Source organism: Acipenser ruthenus, chromosome 9 (genome assembly GCF_902713425.1).
Source record: "Acipenser ruthenus chromosome 9, fAciRut3.2 maternal haplotype, whole genome shotgun sequence".
In the NCBI taxonomy this organism is placed as follows: domain Eukaryota; kingdom Metazoa; phylum Chordata; class Actinopteri; order Acipenseriformes; family Acipenseridae; genus Acipenser; species Acipenser ruthenus.
The window spans coordinates 6,951,023-6,969,801 of record NC_081197.1 but is presented as its reverse complement, the minus strand read 5'-3'; the positions used below and the strand labels follow the sequence as shown (position 1 = coordinate 6,969,801).

The 18,779-nt window shown below is 35.5% G+C and overlaps 1 protein-coding gene across 1 annotated transcript; it reads right to left on the bottom strand.

The window, feature by feature from the left end:
- Positions 1-1,455: 1,455 nt before the first annotated feature.
- LOC117972948 (pre-mRNA cleavage complex 2 protein Pcf11-like) lies at positions 1,456-17,642 on the bottom strand. Its single transcript, XM_034923503.2, has 16 exons — positions 17,239-17,642; positions 13,860-13,985; positions 12,543-12,731; positions 12,079-12,267; positions 10,467-11,458; positions 9,864-10,053; positions 8,671-9,331; positions 6,916-8,573; positions 6,225-6,291; positions 5,990-6,091; positions 5,143-5,257; positions 4,689-4,872; positions 4,178-4,333; positions 3,257-3,349; positions 2,061-2,096; positions 1,456-1,933 (listed from the first exon to the last, which is right to left on the bottom strand). The coding sequence occupies exons 1-16, from the start codon at positions 17,404-17,406 to the stop codon at positions 1,718-1,720; spliced, it is 5,142 nt and encodes a 1,713-aa protein (XP_034779394.2). The 5' UTR covers positions 17,407-17,642; the 3' UTR covers positions 1,456-1,717.
- Positions 17,643-18,779: the final 1,137 nt, after the last annotated feature.

Genomic DNA, 18,779 nt, shown 5'->3' with positions numbered 1-18,779 from the left:
GGTTCTTTGACCATGGCTTTTACGTACAGAAAACAGCTACCAAAAGTAAACATAAAATGTTTCAACAAAATTGTTGTTTTCAGTTCTTTAACATATACAACTGCTTCATTTACCAAATCTTACCATTTCATTTAAGATTTTTGACCATTCAATTTTGTTAGTTTTTTTTTTTTTAATATCCTTCCAGATTTTTTGACTGTGTTAAAATCTGAAATGTTTTATTCAGTCTTTCATATTTTGCTCTCAATCTCTTAATTTCAAAGTGATCATCTTAGTTTAATACCGGTATACAGTATGGTTTAGGATTCACGGATTTACCACAGGAATTGCCCGATTTACAGTACATCCAATCTTTTGCTGCCCAGTTGAGAATGGGAAGATATCCTAGGCAGTAAAAGGGCTAATAGATTATCCAAAGTTACCATATACTGAAACATGTAGCAACTGTTTTTACACTGTTCCAAACAACAAAGGGATATTCAGAGATTTCTGCTGTATTACATAGCACTGAAGACAATCCTTAATGTCTCAACATTCATGCAAGGCATATGTACAATGGGGACCCCATTTCCCAGAACAGACTAATGTCAGATATCTGAGTATTACCACTATCATCACGTTCGACACCTGTTCTGATTTTGAAGAGTTTACACATCAATACAAAATTTAGAAAGAACACTTTATACACAAGTATGCATATCCCTTATTTGTTTGAACCTTCAATTATTTTTTTAATAACCTCTGCTTAGGTAAAATATGAATAATGAGACTCAGACAGACAGTTCAATAAATGATTTTATTGTTTTCTAATTGCAACATTGACAGCAGGTTAAACTGTTAATGTAAAGATTTCAAAAGGATTTTTTTTTGTTTTGTTTTTAATTACACCTTATTTTAGTTTAAAACACCACAAAAAGACAAGACATTTTAATATCAGTTTTATTGAAGATTCATCATTGTCAAAATGAGTGGCGTATATATATTTTTTAAATCAAATCTCAGCAAACAAGACCTGAAAAACCAATTACCAATTTAGAATTATGCAAAAATGAACCACAAATACTGAGACATTTCGTTCTACTCAAATAACACTGTCTCTACATTAGGTAAATGACTATGTACACTACAAAGGAAATAAACCGACCGCTGTTTAGGATGCCACCTTACCTTTACCAAACCAGCTACAAATAAATATGTAAAGAGTCCCTAATATACCTATTAAATGATTAGAAACTTTAAAATGCGTATTGGGAGCCCACCCTTTTCAGTATGCCGAAATAATTGTGTTACTACTTTCCTGCACAAGTACGTTATTTTACCTAAATAAACCAATCAATATAAAAATGTACTCATCTTATAGAACTTACATTTCTTATAGGAACAAACACAAAACCAAAAAAAGAAAAAGTTCCACAAGTTAGTAGTATATTGTGTGTACCACCATTACGCATAAGGTATAGCAAAAATAGCTTTATTTATAAATTAAATTTCATACATACAGATTTTTTTCTTCAATGTACATTTTCAGAGCGTTTCACACAGCAAAGACACCTGAATTGTGCAGGCAATTCAAAATTCAAATACAAAAATGTATTTAACATATGTATAGCTGAGGACCCTGCCTCAGGACTTTTTATAAAAATATTATTTTACATAATGAAAATACAGTAATATGCATCCTTGCTTGCAGCAGATCATAAAAGGAAATAGCAGCATTCTAAGTATTTTCACTGGCTTCTTGTGTTTCAGCCTCCACTTTTACTTTTGTTTCCTCTGAAACGGTTTCTTCTTTGCAGCTGCTGGAGGCATCGCTTGTTTCTTGTTTAACACTGGAACACGTGGACTGTTCTTGTTCTTGCTTGATTGAAATATTTAAAGGATTTTCCAGCGGCGCTGTACTAGGTGATGGAGTGCAGTCCACAAATGACGATGTCTATAAAACAATTAAATACAAAAAATTACACACAAGTTTTAAACTAAACTATAAAGAAAGCAAAACTCCACGAAGGCAGCATATGTTGGAGGCTGTACCAAATTAATTCTACACAACAGAAACTTACATTTTTGTAATCTTCGTAGCAGGAGGGGTGATATGTCTGTAAAATAAAGAAATACATATATGTCAGTATACACTTTTTCAGTTCATGTCATTGTGTATTGTCAGTTACAAGACCCTTAAGATAACTTAAGTTGATGCCTGGTTACAAAAAACAGTATTTAATGTATATTCACAATCTGAGGATTTATTGAGGAATCTGTATGTTTGTTTTAAATCACACATACACTGGATGCAAGTCATGGGGATCAACCTTTTCATGATACTGATGGGTTTAACTCCGCATTTACAGACGTAATAGGCAATGCATGTTAAACAACATACTTACAAAACATGCTGAAACCCTGAAAGATTTCAATTCTTCCACAACATGAATGTTGCACAAATAAATACTGTAGATTGCTGGCAGAAACCAACAAACACAAATATTGATCAGTTACTCTGTATGCAGTTTAAGCCTTTAAGGACTGGTATCGAGGTAACACGATCATACTGAAGTGGTCACTGAGAGGGGCATTTAGTGTCTAAAGGGTGGAGACAAGTTTACATCAACCCAGCAGAGACGAAAGCAAAAACAAAACATCACAGGAACTTGTTTAGAGCTAATAAAAAAGGGGAACATTGTATTCAATGTGATGTATTTGACTTATAATATTAGAACATTTATTCTGTCATGCGTTTTACTATATGTTTTTACAACATTTATAAATATCAAGAAACAAGGGGATATAAGCAGATGCTATTTCATGAATTAAATGTATTAAGTACGTTTTTTTTCCTTATTACTGAAAATAATGGAATTAATAAGTATTTATTTATAAATATTTATTTTGATTAAAAAAAAAAAAAAAAAGTGTCCATTATTGCTGATAAAGACCTGGAGAATAAACATGCATTATGGTCACTGCAATCACTCATTATCTTGTTTGCCAAACATCAAATTTTTCAACAAAACTCAGGAAGTATTGTGAAGGTCCCTCGGGTCATTGAATAACATGTTTTTATACATGTACCTCTAAGCAGAATACATCATAAAAAATACTGAAATATTGTTTTCTGAAAAAAGGACACAATTTCCAAGAAGTTATTGTAAAAAAAATAGATTAGTGAATTTTTATAGGAAGAGAGTCAACTACAGCCAAAACTGAAATGCTTGGTCCTGAAAACAGTTAACGAATATTTTATCAAAACTATACATACTTTTTCATCCACACGAATGGCATCTCTAAGGTGCCATTCTTCCTCATCTTCTTCCCAGTACATCTCAAACTGTTCCTGGCAAATTTCACAAGTCTGAAAAGTATAAAATAAAAACATATATTATGAAAACATTAAAATAAACCGACACCAAAAGGAACTGAACATTAAAGTACTTTTATTCAACCTGCCTCTCATTCACATGTTGAAAAGACAGAATCTGCCCTTGGGTTTACTGGCTTGTCGGAGCAAGTGACCGTTTAGTTCAAACGTCTATAAAATACAGATTTTAACAAATAGCATTTTTAAAGTTTAAATATAATTTGTGGCTTTGATGCACTAGCATAATACAAGCTGTTTTTATGTCTTTGTATTTTAAAGACATTCTATTTTCACCATCAGTGAACTATCAAAAAAAAAACGTCCCTTTTTGTACTGGACAGAGCGATCGTAAGCAGAAATATTTCTGATCTGTGATGCTGCAGGTACCTTTTTAAAGAACTAGTGCAACTATGTAATGTGTTTAATCATTTACTGGAAGCAATCTAAACCGTCTGACAGGTTCCTAAATGTAAACGTTTGCTGTATTTATTTAAGTGGTAAAAAAAAAACCTGTAAAGAAATACAAAAAATAATAATACAGCTGTGTACCTCAAAGAGTACTGTCTAGACAGCAGAAACGCAAGTCATGACTGTTATAGCAGCCATATTAAGTTAATGTAATGGTCACCAACATAAACAGCTTGCAGGGTTTATATACAGTAAATCATGAAAAGTAGGATAGTATCTCAAACGATTTCAGAGATAGAAAGGTTGACAATTCAGGAAGTAATTTAAGATAACTGGTACGAAAGTTTTTTTTTGACCAAGAGAATCACAGAATGCAGTTACGGTTAAATATAGAAGCTGTTCCTTTGAACCTACCTCATCGACAACATCTGCTGCTGCCTTTACACTTTGGAATTCCTTTTCTTTAGCAGCTTCCTGGGTTTTCTGTACAACTTCCTCGTGAACTTTCTCAAAGAACTGACTCTTTGCACGCTCTTCCAGCTCAGCTATTTCCTCAAATTCTATCCAGTCCTATAGATCAAATGTACATATATATATATATTTAGTTGTCACCATAAAACAGAAAATCCCAATAAATGTTAAACATGCACATCAACAAACAGAATACAGAAGACACCACAAAAGTGACAAACAAGAGCAAAAAACGTGACTACGAAACATCACAGGCTAAACTAATTATTTTATCTGTTTATCCTGAATTTAAAAAATACATGTTTTGTAATATTTGTAAAAAAAAAAAAATCTTTCAGAAACACGTGTAACTTCACCAGCGGCTAATCCACAAGTGACATGATGGCTGAACGACTAAAGTTGTCCAACATTAACTCTTAAATGACTTATCCCTGTATGTCAATTTTATACTCACTGTCAAGCTGTAGTACCATCTTCTGTGTGTAACTTTCTTGCTGATATCTTTTTCTGATCGGTTCTGTCGATAATGCCAGTCCAAGTGGTCTGCATATATGTCGGTTTGTGAAGTTGTGAACCGCATCCCACACGAATAACACTGAATTCCAGTGTACAGTCTATTAATAACACTGTCATATCGCCTGTTTAATAAAGACAAAAAAAATACCTACTTTAGAAGTTATCTAGTCTACAGTACTGCATAAACACCAGTACATGTCTGTATGGTGCTGGATTTGCTTGACTTAAGAGCTTCCCATAGCCCACATCAAGCCAAAACCCCCCACCCCCACCCCCACCCCCACAGTAGGATGATTTAAAGTAAACTTTAGCCTGAATGTCAAACAAAACACTTAATACGACACTTGTATGTATTTTAGTGATTTTTTGAATAGAAGATTATTAGTGCATACTGTTTCATGTCTTCAATTACAAAGCCGGTGAGGTCTGGGATATTTTGATCTTCATCTTGTTCCTCATCATCCTCTTCCTCAACCACAGACTGTGTCTGAGAAGGTACATTAGAGTCTAAAAAAAAAAAAAAAAAAAAGAAAGTCGTCAGGATTTATGTAGCATTTATCAACTTTGGTAATAAGCAGTAAATACGGACTTCATTTTCATAAATTGTTAACTCACATTAAGCTGTGGATAGCGTGTTACTTTATAAACATGATCATTTCATATACAGCACTATATTTTTTTCAAATGTAGGCCTATACGTTTCCATGACTCATTTATCAACATCAAAGTTTTGATCATTCATGTTTTTTTAGCCAAGTTTCAAAACACAGACCATGCAACTAACTGTGGGGAAGAAGCTTCCTACACCAAGTGAGGGGGTTGCTGCATTTGATTGTCTAGTGTCAAAAAGTCTCATTGTTGCAAATAACATAGCTAAATGAGATTAAGCATACTAATGAAGTTTGTTTCTAAAATAATTTGAGATTCAAAGTGCTGAAAGAGCATTCCAGGTCAAGTCATATCACAGTGGTAAACCAATGAAAGTACTGAGTGGAATTGCGTCCTTTTCAAAGCCAGATCTAAAAACTAACCAAAATTGAAGTAACTTGGGGAAGCAACCACTTTAAACTTGCAAATCCATAAATTGAAGTGAGGTAAAACTGTTTTGCAGTTATGGAAGTTCAACATTTTGGGAAAGCTTTGGGTAAACCTGAGGCAGTCAAATTTGGTTGATTTGACATGGAATGACTCAAGCATATAACCTTTCTTAAATGTTTTAATATAGAAAAGTGACCTTACCATTTGGAGGTGTTTCAGTCTGTGTGGGTTTTATTATTCCAGTAGAAAGCAGTTTTGATAACAGGTCATTGACATCCACTTGTCCAAAATGACTCTCAGGAGCTGTTAACAGAGGGCCGGACGAATATTAAAATATTTAAAATGCATAGACCAATTTGTAAATTTGATACACCTACATTAAGGTATAATTTGACAGGATTTATTTAAGAGAAAGCATCAAAATACAATTACACACCTGGTTGACCGAAAGGCACAGGGTTCAGAGATGCCATAAATGGCTGTCCTTGACCAAATGGAGCATGCTAGAAAACAAAAGTTGTTTAATTATTTGGCATATAACTATATTTAAATAGTTTACAGACAAAGTATATTTGATCACAATTTAGGCAAATCAAAATTATAGGTATATCAGCTATTCATACAGACTGCCTGGGCAATAAATAAGCAAATAATTATTTAACAAACTGGTAAAGTTATTCTTTAAAAAAAAAAATAGTATAGTCCTTCATACTGCCATTTTTTTTTGTTTGTTTTACAAGCCTGGTGGTGCCAGACCACACACATACTTGTTTGTGTATGCACTCGTTATATATGAATATGTACATCTTGCACCAGTGCACTACTTTGTTCACATCACAAACACATAACCTCTTCTGTCAGTTCTTGCTGAGTATTTATCTTTACCTCATGCTCAGCACAACTAGCATCTAACAGGACCCAAAAGTGACATGCATTTTTCCCCCCTTATGAGGAGCATCAGGGCTGTTAAAGCATTAAAATGACACATTCAGCTTTTACCTTTTAAACATATAGAGGCTATTTTTAACAGCTCAGGTTTAAAATTAGATAACCACAAGTAAAAAAAATTGAACAGGAAAGTTTAAATGAAATATATTGAATTAATACCACGCAAAGCAAATACTTACAGGCTGCTGTGGAATAATATTCCCCATTGGCACAGAGGCTGTAACTGTATTCATGTTTCCAATTGAGGGCATGGGAGGACCTGGATTAAAGAATGGAGCAACTGGTCTGCAAAAAGGATTAGAAAAATTGGATCCTCCAGCCCCTGGTGGCCCATTAAAATTGGACACTTGAGACATGTTTTGTTGCCCTTGAAACGGTTGAGGTGCTCCACTGTATGCATGAGAAGGTTCACTGAATCTCAGATTAGGCATATTGAAGCTTGAAGGTGGTTGTTGATTATCAAAACAGAGCGTTGAATGTTCATCAACCCTTGGTGGACCCTGTCCCTGGGGTCCATCGAATCTTTGAAGACCTTGTGGGCCTGGTGGTCTTAGTGGACCTTGATGGCCTGGAGGCCCACAGAACCTTATAGGACCTGGTTGGCTAGTTGGACATTCAAATCTTGGCATTCCCTGCTGCATGGGAGGGCCATCAAACCTCATTGAACCTGGCTGCCCTGAAGGCCCATCAAATCTCACTGAACCTTGCTGACCCACTGGCCCATCAAACCTCATTGGACCTTGTCCTGGGGGTCCATCAAATCTCCTTGGACCTTGCGGACCCATCGGCCCATCAAACCTCCCTGAACCTTGCTGACCCATTGGTCCGTCAAATCTTCCAGGACCTTGCTGACCTGGTGGGCCATCAAATCTCATTGGTCCTTGAGGACCCATTGGCCCATTAAATCTTCCAGGACCTTGCTGCACTGTTGGTCCATCAAATCTTACAGGACCCTGCTGCCCATCGAATCTCCCTGGACCTTGCTGTCCCTGTGGATCAAACCTCCCTGGACCTTGCTGCCCTGGTGGCCCATCAAATCTAATTTGAGTTTGTTGTACTGGAGGCCCATCAAATCTGCCTGGACCCGATTGCCCCTGTGGTGGTCCATTAAATCCCGGATGAACTAGAGGCCCGGGCGAACCATCAAATCTATCTGGTCCTTGACGTCTATGTGGCCCATCAAATCTCGGCTGACCACGTTGTCCTGGTGCTTCATCAAATCTCAGCAATGGTTGTTGAACTGGTGGTCCATCGTATCTCTGCGGAGCTGGCTGTCCATCATATCTTGGTGGAGCCTGCTGTCCTGGGAGTGCTTCTGTCATTGGTGGGGGTGTCTGTCCTATGGGGTCACATCTTATTGGACCTTGTGCGCCAACTCTGCCTTGACTTGGAGGAGTGACATCAAGCCTGGAAGAAACATGCTGGCTTCTAGGACCATCACCCTCAGACACTGGAAGGGAATGATCATAACCGGTAGTGCCATCAAATCTTTGGCTTTGAAGACTTTCAATTTTTGGACTAGGTGGTGCATCAAACACTGAAACAGATGACTGCCCAGGTCCTTCAGGATGATCTGTTGATCCATCAAAGGGTAGACAAGGCTGGCTAGAAGAGCCTTCATGTTTTGTGTTTGGTTCATCAGTCCTTGAACTGGACTGTCTTGCAGGCCCATCATACTTTGATCCTTCACCAGATCCCCCAAATCTTCTATTTCCTGCAGGGCCTCCCAATCTTGATCCAGGGGCTTCTGCATATTTTGATTTTTCACGAGGTTCATGGGCTGATCTCTTATGGGGAAACCTTTCACTATACGGTAAAATATGTTCTTCTCTGCCACCTATAAAACAATTAAGATTCAGTAAAACACAGTATTAGGATACAGAGTAATCTAAATACTCAACACTGCAATTAAAAAAAAGAAAATAAATACTTGCCTTCGGTTTTGAACTTTTGCCTTTCAGCAGAACTACCCCGAGGATCACTGTCTCTTTTCTTGAATTCATACCCAGGTCTTCCTTTTTGCCTGTGAACTTCTCCCCGTTTATTAGATGCCCCTTTAATAAAAACTTCAGAATTCTTTGTTCCTAAATGAGGATGCTTGTCAAGCTTTTTATTGTCTTGTGACAATGTTTTGTTATCTACTGGAGGTCTACTGGCCATTACAGGAGAACGTCGTCTTGGTCCTTCATTTAACAGTTCCCTTTTGTTAAACTGATCACCAGTCCTTGCTCCAAATTGTCCTTTGCCTGGTTCACTTTCTTTTACATAATGCAATTCATCACTTGAGTAATTGTCATCCTGACTCTCTGTTGCGTCCCATAATTCATTATCCTGAAGATGCTGGACCTGTGTTCTCCTCAACTTGGCTTTATGCTCAAAATAAGTTATTTCAGCATCTGACATATCCCCCTGTTGCAAAGGTGGTGTAGACAACAGTGGCTTCTTTTTCACTACAAAATGCATCTCTTCCGTTGTGTTGTCCCAAGATATTGATCTCTGTTTTTCCTCTTGATATTGAAACAGTTGCTTGATTTGGTGAGCAACGACAAGGAACTCTTCCTGGCTAATTTCTCCATCAGAAAGTCTTTTGTTGGCCTAAAAAGAGAAATTATGTTAATAACAAATATATTAATAATTTCCACCTCATTCACAGAGTAATCCCTAAAGAACATAATGTTTCCACTAGTTGGTAAGAATCCAACAGCTGTTTTGTTAGGAGATGAAATATTAACTCTTTAGCAATACTAATAACAAATGTCATGGTTTTAAATTACTGCATGAGAATTCAAAAGGGATTTTTAAAACGAGGACAGCTACTTATCTGGTCACAGTAAAAAAACAATTGTCAACAGAAAAGGAAAAATCAAACAGAAAAATGTATTTGCAGTTACACAAATGTAAACTTCTTTGTTTAGATGTTTACCGGATTAGAATACCATTTGATAATTTTGTATTTGTAATATTCTAGCCGTTTCCCCTACATTCTGTTGAAGTGACAGATTAAATACTGCACAATCTACAAATTTGCCACATATGAATTACTTCCATCATGCAGGTGAATATTTTGCAACTCTTCATAGACAAGCATTGAAGAAACCAGAAGATGTTCAAAAAGCAGTAGCAATACCTTTTTGAGAAGGTCTCTTTTGCTAGCAGAGTTCAGTTCTTCTGGAATTTGCAGATTGGCATCTACACTTAACCGGTGCTGCTTTGGCATATGAAGGGCAGGAATCCTTTGGTTATTAGGCCATGAGCTTCCTCTATGTCTCAGCGGACCTGGTTTTCCATGTGCCAAATGATCTTCCGTCTGTTTCAAGCTGAATTTAAAGAAAAAAAAAAAGTTTATTCTTACTGCTTGTTTCCCTGACCTCAATTCGCATCGGTTTTGGAATACCGTAACAAAGATAGCATATGATTAGTAAGTGGGGTCAACCACTTAATCTGATTAAGTGAATGAATAGCAAAATAAGACCTTTATGCATTGTAAAGATACCATTTTGAGCACCCGTTACAAATACAATACAAATTAGAAATCTTAGAATTCACCAACCAGGAAACTTTGTTCCAGGGCACTACCACACAGTAGACGACCACAGTACATTCAGATAGAATCTATCTTTATATAAAAATTAAAAAAAAATCTAATGCCCTCAATTTTTAAAAATAGTGAGTTAAATTAAAATTACTTATTTCTCGCTCTCATACAGACTGTATAACAAAACAATCTTACTTTTTATTTTCCACCCATCCACTCTTCCATCGCTTTGTATTCCCTTTTGGCTCTGGATGCAACTTTGCAGGATGCAGATCCCTGGATTCTAGAGCCCTTTCCTCTTGTGCTCTTTTTGGTCTTCTGGGATCTTGTACAATATTCTTTTTAACAGGATTCCTTTCTTCCCTAACATTTGTATGCTGCCCGAAATCCTCCACATGAGAATGTTTAACCCCAGTTTGCCTGGCTTTTCCAATTTTAGGGGGAGGGGAGGATGAAATGCTTCTTCTTGTTCTTTTGGGTGAACGCCTTTCTTTTCTCTTTGGGGAATGCAATACTGGTGGTGATCGGGACCTTTTCTTTACATTGGATCTACTACTCAATTTTAAATCTTGTTTTTCTGCATTTTCATTCCTTTCATGTTTTGTTGCAATCCCGTTAAGTTTATTTCTAGTGTTTGCAGATCTGTGTTCAGAGCTTTTAGGATCGTCTCTCTCTTTGTCTAAACACCTTTTCTTCTCTTTAACTTCCTCTTCTTTATCAGTAGCCTTTTCATGAAGATGTTTCCTTAACCTTGGGTCTCTCTTATTTATTTCCGGTAACTTCACATTTTCCAAGTCAACCGTTTTACCCTTGCTTTGAAAAGCTTTCATTAATGGGGATGGTGACTTAGACTTTTCTTCTGAAACAGCAGTGTCTTTTTTTACTGACTTAGATTTTTCCTGTTTGCTTGTTTTTTCAGTCATCACATTTGTCTTGTCAGGCTGATGCAACGTAGTCCCCTGACTGTGACTTTCCTTTTTCACTACCGAATCCTTCACCTGTCCCAGCTGTTGACCTGATCTATTTAGCCGAGGATCTCTTGTATATATTTTTGCATCTTGGTGCTGTCGAACAGGCCATGTATTTTCAGGTTGCACTGTTGCCTGTGGTGTTGATTTGCATACAGTTGTAGCTGGGCTTGTAGCAATAACGTGGGACTTGGTGGTAGATCCATACTGAGTAGCAGCCTTAATTACAAGAAACAAACAAATTGAGCTGAACAGAAGTGTGATTCATATTTCACAAATAAGCAAAACCATCAATACCTATCAAAATACTTTTTTCAATTGTGCAATTAATCCTAAACCCAGAAATCCTAACCAAACTTTATTTTGTACACTTTAATGAACAAAAAAACTGTAGTTGCAGCGCAAGCCTGGAATTCTTAATGTTTCTTTTAAGAGCTGTTAAACTGTGTGGACTGCAAACTGATCTGGAATCTGCACAGTGAATATATTTAACACCTAGCACCAAATGTGTTATTAGAAATAAAATTTAAAAATAGCAGGAGTAAAAGTTCCAATATGTCCACATTTCTCTCAGCAACTAGGTAAAGAACTTCCAAGCCAAGTACCACAACAATTGAAGAAAAATACCAGTTTTAATAGATTTTAATTTAGGTTCACTCTTTTGGCTCTGGAATTACTAGTAATTTGTTACCAGGAATATTTCTTCAAAGACATGAAAATAGTTATATATCTGGGAATTTTTATTTATTTTTTGTTTTTTTACAAGATGTGTATATAGTTAGTTATTTGCCGTAGTATACACACACACAGAATAAACAAGAGTATTTATTTTCACTCACCAGTTGAGCCTTAGTTTGTTCAAGCTCTAGTTCTAATTTCTTCTGCTGAAGCTCAATCAACTGCTTTTGCTTTGCTAGCAGCTGTTGCCTTATTATTTGCTCCTGAGACGCATCCTTCGGAGATTCAGATGCAACTGTTGTTGCTGGAATTTGTGGTGCACTTGTTCTTGGGGTGGCTATTTCCTCTGTCTATGTAAGAAAAAAAAGTGATACCTAAGTAAAATTGGGTAATATTTTGCAGTTTCGCAAACACATAATTTTTTTTCAAGTATATTATCTGCAGAGCCAAAGAGTTCATAAAATGTTTAGTATTTCCATTTGTTTTTAATGATGAAACTTCAAGAATACTTCATCTTGCAAGTCACACTTATAACAGTAGTAAAATTAATTAAACAATTACTCTATTAGTATTTTAAAATAAGTATGTAGTTGCTGCATATGAAAACTAGTATTTCTTTACTTACCGGTTTGTTTAAAAATTTTGGATTCACATGAATACTTGACGTATTCACATTTGGGGGTAAAGGTTTGATGGGCCAAGCAGGATCTATGGTGTTCACTCTGACATCTAATGCATAAAGTTTCTTCAAAGAGAAAATATCATCCCAAGTGGAGCGCAATTTGAATAAACTTTTTCTAGTGTTCTCCTCCACCTACAATGAAAAAAATACTACATCTTGGTGTGCAGTTTTTCAGCAAAAAATGGTGACAAACATTTACACATATATTATAAGTTACATAAAAACCAAAGAAAAGTTTATTTAGACTTCAGCTTTAATACTATTCTATAACATTAACTTCTTGTTTCATAGGCTACTTTAGGTAGTCCTTGGATTGGGGTTAATCAGAGTCTATGAAACCAGATGTAAATGCATTTAACCCAGTATAATATCCACAGTAATTAAGGCCTGCAATGGCCCACAGCTTTCAATATTTTTTTTTTTTTAGTTGTGCAAATACATACCATAAAAAAAAAAAAAGTCTTGAGATGTGATCCATGCACTACACCAGCTTCATCATGTTTCGGTATAGTTAACATACACTTCAAGGGAACATGTGTTTGTAAACTGTATTTACTGCGATACACAACTCAAAGCTATTCTTGACAAGTAAAATTAGTCAATGTAGGCATTAAGTATAAGATGTAAATATTATGAGCGTATAACACTGCAGGAAATTTAATGTACTGAAATAAAATCCATCATAATGTCACGGACCAAGAAAAAAGCAGAACCGTTACAAGTTTGAAAAACAGCAAAAACATTCAAGAGTTTAAATAACTCTCAAAAACTTCTTTAATAGAAACATTTAATGATAAACATGATCATTTTCTAAGAACCAAAAACAGAAACATTCTAGAAAGATTGTGAATAAAACAAATCTAATGCCAATGTACAAATGTTTATATTGAACTTAAACATCTTTATTACCACAGACAAAGCCACATTTGTAAATTAGATGACAAATCATGAATCCAATACAAAAAGTGAAAAACTAGAAGAATTTACAAGTCTTATATTTTACTAGAATTAGTGGGTGTACACATTGCTAAATATTTAACCAGAACGATGTAACATTCTTCAAAATGTAAATATTTACATGCACATTAAATGTAGCAAGTCTTTCTGTAGTAAAAAGGGCACATTAGCAATATAAACATTTTAACATGGGATTTTATGCAATTTGGCAACAGGTGTTTTGTTCCGTAATACTTGTATCTACAAAAGCACCATCAAACATTTCAAGTCACATTAGTCACATTAGTCTTAAAATGCATATACCTTCTCAAAAACGCAAATAAACGTAGTAACTAGGTTTTTTGTGAACGCCTCAAGATAGTCTCTCCCAACATTCTTCACAATGGAGTCCACTAAGTATAAAACTGGAAGCTTCTCTGTGGCAGGTGCCTAAAGCAATAGAAAACTCAAAGGTTTAGTAAAGCATGGAAACAACATTTATACTGAACACAGTGAGAATACCTCACTTTTTTAATCCAATTTCAAACTGTAAATGCTGAAAGAAACAGCACATAGGTAACACAATTCTGTTTATCAGTGTAGGAACCTAAACTAAATGTTAAAATGCTATTGTTTTTTTATACACACTGTGGCAGGACAAGAATACCAAGCCTGGCATAAACCCACATTGGAAAACCGAATTGTGATTAGTAATTTTTACCTTGGTCACCTAATCTACAGCAATTCTCTTTGCAAAATTCAACCTATGGCAAGAGTTAAGTCACTGAAGATTGAGCACATTACCTTTATAGAAATTAATCAGTGGTGTTCTTAATATTTCCATTTGATTATACACCACGGTTTTGCTCTGCAAGACACTATTTCAGTATACAACCCCTCATCAATTATGCTTACATTTTGTAAGCTGCTATATATAAAAAAAAAAAGTCTCCAGTTATGGGACAGGAAGTTAAACGAAAAACATGAATAAAAAAAAAAAAAAAGGGGGGCTCCCCCTTCTCCATTGTCCTGTGATGTCACTCCACAACTGGCATCAAAATCCAGTGGCATTGGCAAGGAATGTATTTTCCTTAATCCTGGTGTCTTGAACAGCCAGCCATTCTGGGCCAGATGAGAATAGGTTCTGCAACTTTCTGGAGAGCTTTAAAATAAAACTTCAAGAGCCCATTCTGGATTTTTTTTTTTCTTTCTTCAGTTTGAACCCACGTAGACATTTTAAAGTTTAAGAGACAACTGATACCAAACTGATTTTTGGTATGATTTGTAAAGCTGTGCTGTTTTAATTAAGTTTAAAAAAAAAAAAAAAAGTTTCACATTCTTGAAGTATAAACTTGTTAAAGCACACTCGTCAGATAAACCCCTAACGCACACAAGATGGTGGTAAAAAAAAAAAAATGCATATACAGACACCATGAACCAATATACTTGTGCTATCAACATATTAGATGTGTTAGGTGGTTAGGATTTTGAGATTAGAAAGCAAGATACCCAGCAAAATATATTTTTAAATAATGTTCAAATATATTGTTTGGTGTAAAAAGGTGGGGTAGTATTAAAACCAACATATGTACTACTGTCACTTTAGGTCAACAAAGTGGCATTGGGCCTATATAAAAAACACCCCAGGAGGGTTTAAAATCAATTTTAGTGGACTAGTCCCATCCCCCCCCCCATAAAAGTTACTGAAACTCTGTCTTGGAGAATGTGAATGGTAGGAAATAAATACTGTGGGAAGAGGAAATGGTTGTATTCCAACTAAAATTATATTATATTATATATATATATAAAATCAGGAAGAGTATGATCCAACAATTAGACTTTAGTGAATTTAGTATGTGGCAAAAAGATTTCCTGCAGTACTCTATATTGAAAGTTGTGATTGTGTCAAACAAACTACATCTACCTATTATTAAAGTACTTCATAAATTTAAAAGACCATGAAATGCACAACTATTCCAAGAATATATTTCCTATACATTTTAGGTATGTGTACTTTCATCTGTGTGTTTCAGAAGTAACAAAAAGTTGTACTCCAAAAAACAGAAACTGGAGAACAACTTACAAAACATAGTGTTTAAGTAAATAGAAAAAAAGGACTTTCCACAATACTATTCCTGAGGGACACAATAAAAGATTCTTTGCACAAGAATGTCAAGTATGGGAAGCTACCTGTGCAAATAAACAAACAGTTCCCATATTCTACAAGAGTCAACTTTGTTTGTGAACGAAAAGCACACATTTGTTAAGCTTAAAGCATACCGATTAATATTATATCCTACAAATAAATCCCAATATTGCATTCACTGAATACTCTAACAGTATGGAAAGTAGAATAAATTTGACAAGGCTTGACCAACTGCTGGAAAAGGGTTATGGTGAAGGTAAAAGTGACCAGTTATTTAATTTGTAGGTCACGTCTTTTCTACATACATTTGTAAACTGAATAAATAAAAATTGATTAACCACACGAAATTACAAAAGATGCACTGTCAACAGGAAGCTTGCATCACAATTTTTTTTTCAGGTTTAACAGATTTGTGCGCCACTCACACTGGACAATCAACAAATATAACTAGCTAACTGTAATACACAGTAAGACAGTTGAGGGATAATGCATAATACCATAAGAGAAGGTGCTCAGACTTCCGCCATCTTGGCATTGAAAATGAAAGACTAAGTCTCCCAATTATTGGTTACACCTTAAAACACGAACACTATTCCAACACAACAATTACAGCAAGTCTCTGAAGGTGATTTGTGTTTCTCTGCCTTTAAATTGCACAGGGAAATAAAAAAAAGACAAAACCACATTTCATATTTTTTATTGGCACATTCAGAATACCATTCATTCACATGTCAAATTATTTTTTTTAAAAGCGAGTAATCATCACTCGACAATAAACTTAACACGTTAAATATACCTTGCTCTTCACCCACTAAAATACACTATTTTGACTTTGGTAATCACCATTCAACTAAACTGAATATTAGCTAGTTCAGGCAATATGGATTTTACTGGATGAAAAAAAACACACGTTTTCAACCAGGTCTTCGTCAAAGCTAGTATTTACCAAGTGCGTGTATAGGTTTGCGAGTCAGCTTAGTTTTTCCCTAAAGTAAAATAGAACCTGGTTGAAAACGCAGGCAGTTTAAATTTAACTAGGAAAACAAAAGCTAAGACGCCAAATAATAACTAGATCGTAATTGAACTGAACCACGTGCTGAGAAGAATGATGTCAGCTTATTTATAAAATGACCGACCAAATCTACTGCCTTATGGTCGCCATGTTTGCTTTTACGGATATAAAATAATTGTTTAAAATCTAGACCCCCGTCAGTTAAAATAAAACTAAACCACACCCAAATCAAAAGAACGAATTCCTGAAAAACAATAACTGCGACACAAGTTATGCTTTTCGTAATTTACACTAGATTTCTTGATTTATTCGATAAATTTCAACATACGTAGTAAGATTAAAAATGAAAACAAAATGCGTCTACATTTTTACTTTCGACAATCTTAGCTAAAATTACTTAAATAAAATAACATAACGACGTGCTACATCTAGGAAGGGCGAACGGTACAATGAGGTCGCCATGTTCTGACTAGCGAGGCTACCCTTAATCTAGCAAAACTCAGAAACTAAAATAAATTAAAATAAAATTCTATTTTCATAAAAACCTTGGCGATTTGTGCTTCAATAATTGCGACGATATCCTTGGCGAAATTCAGGTTCTCCTCCGCCAGAATGGTCAGCATATTGATGTGTGGTTTGCTGTTGAAAGTCAAGTCTTCCAGAGACGATTGGTACTCTTGACACGCATCTTCTCTCGCCGCGTCGTCCGACATCCTTCGTAGTATTTTGCTCCGACAACTTTCAAATTTTACTTATAAAGCAGGAAGTTAGATCAACAAATCAGTCCATTTAAACATTATTTGACTTTTTCGTCCACCTCACAAGCTCAGCAGGCCCTTCTTTCTTTTCTTCCTCTAAACGCTTTCCAATTTTACAACAAAATGGCCGCCGGGATTCAGCCAGCCCTATGCGTCATACAAAAGTATTTATATGCATAGTGACGTCAGCGCCCTCCGATTGGTCAGTTTGTATCAGTGCGCATTGTGACACATGTTTTTTTTCGTAAATAATCGTTCAAATGCCTTCCAGTTGATTTTAATTGGCCGCTGCTATGCATAGATTGCTTGGTCAACTCCACCCCGTTAAACAGTGGCTGCGTTCTGGATCTCTTTCTGTGGATGTGCCGCCTGCGTAGAACTAAGCAGAGCCGTCATTCATACGCCCAGTTTACCCCTCCTTTCATCTCTCTCAATTTGTTTTCCAGATATCATGTCGTAAGGGACTTAATACAGTTGTGTTATTTGTATGTTATGCACAAATAAAATATGTTTAAATGTGGATAACATATTTGCCTTAATTATATTTAATCTACTTAATCATTAATAAACTATCATGACAGTAAAAGTGGCTTTAAACACACTCATCGGTATTATTATTATTATTATTATTATTATTATTATTAATTTTAATTATCACTGAAAACACATTTGTCTTAAATATTAATATTTTCGAACACATACTTCTTCACTGCTTCTATATTGTAAATTACCATTTGAAATTCCATTTTTTATAGTTATTCTGTGAGCTTTGGCCCTGGCCTGATGACGTGTAATTTGTCCTTTACTGGGGCACCTCCCTACAGATGTCAGGACTGCCCAGTCCCTGACCACCTTCCGGCGCCTCCTCAAGACTCACCTCTTCAGACAGCACCTGTAGAACTCCTCTTTTTACCCTCTATGGACACTCTTCCTTAAATGCCCTTTACATGCTCTTATCTGCCCCCTATTTTACTGCATTTAATCCTGTACTTTAGAGTACTGTAATCTGTCAAGTGTTATTTAATCTGTAGTATTTTGTATTTAATTATATCCTGATGTATAACTGACACTGTTATCTGCTCCGTTATTGAATCGTATTTTGTCATACTTGTACTTGCTAGAACCAAAGTCATTGTATTGATCTTGCTCTTAATTGTATTATTACTTGTACTGTGATTCTTGAAATGTATTTTTGTTTAGGACTGTAAATCGCCCTGGATAAGGGCGTCTGCTAAGAAATAAATAATTTTTGTATAGGAAACGCGACAACTTTACAAATAGTATGAAATAATAATAATATTATACACAGAAGCTCTTGTTTTAACTGT

Excerpts from the sequence above, each read along its gene's own strand:
- LOC117972948 (XM_034923503.2), bottom strand. The coding sequence starts at position 17,406 with ATGTCGGACGACGCGGCGAGAGAAGATGCGTGTCAAGAGTACCAATCG. Across the intron at positions 10,054-10,466 it reads GGATGGGTGGAAAATAAAAA|CTTGAAACAGACGGAAGATC; the intron begins GTAAGATTGTTT and ends CTTTAAATTCAG. Across the intron at positions 9,332-9,863 it reads AAAGAGACCTTCTCAAAAAG|GCCAACAAAAGACTTTCTGA; the intron begins GTATTGCTACTG and ends TTCTCTTTTTAG.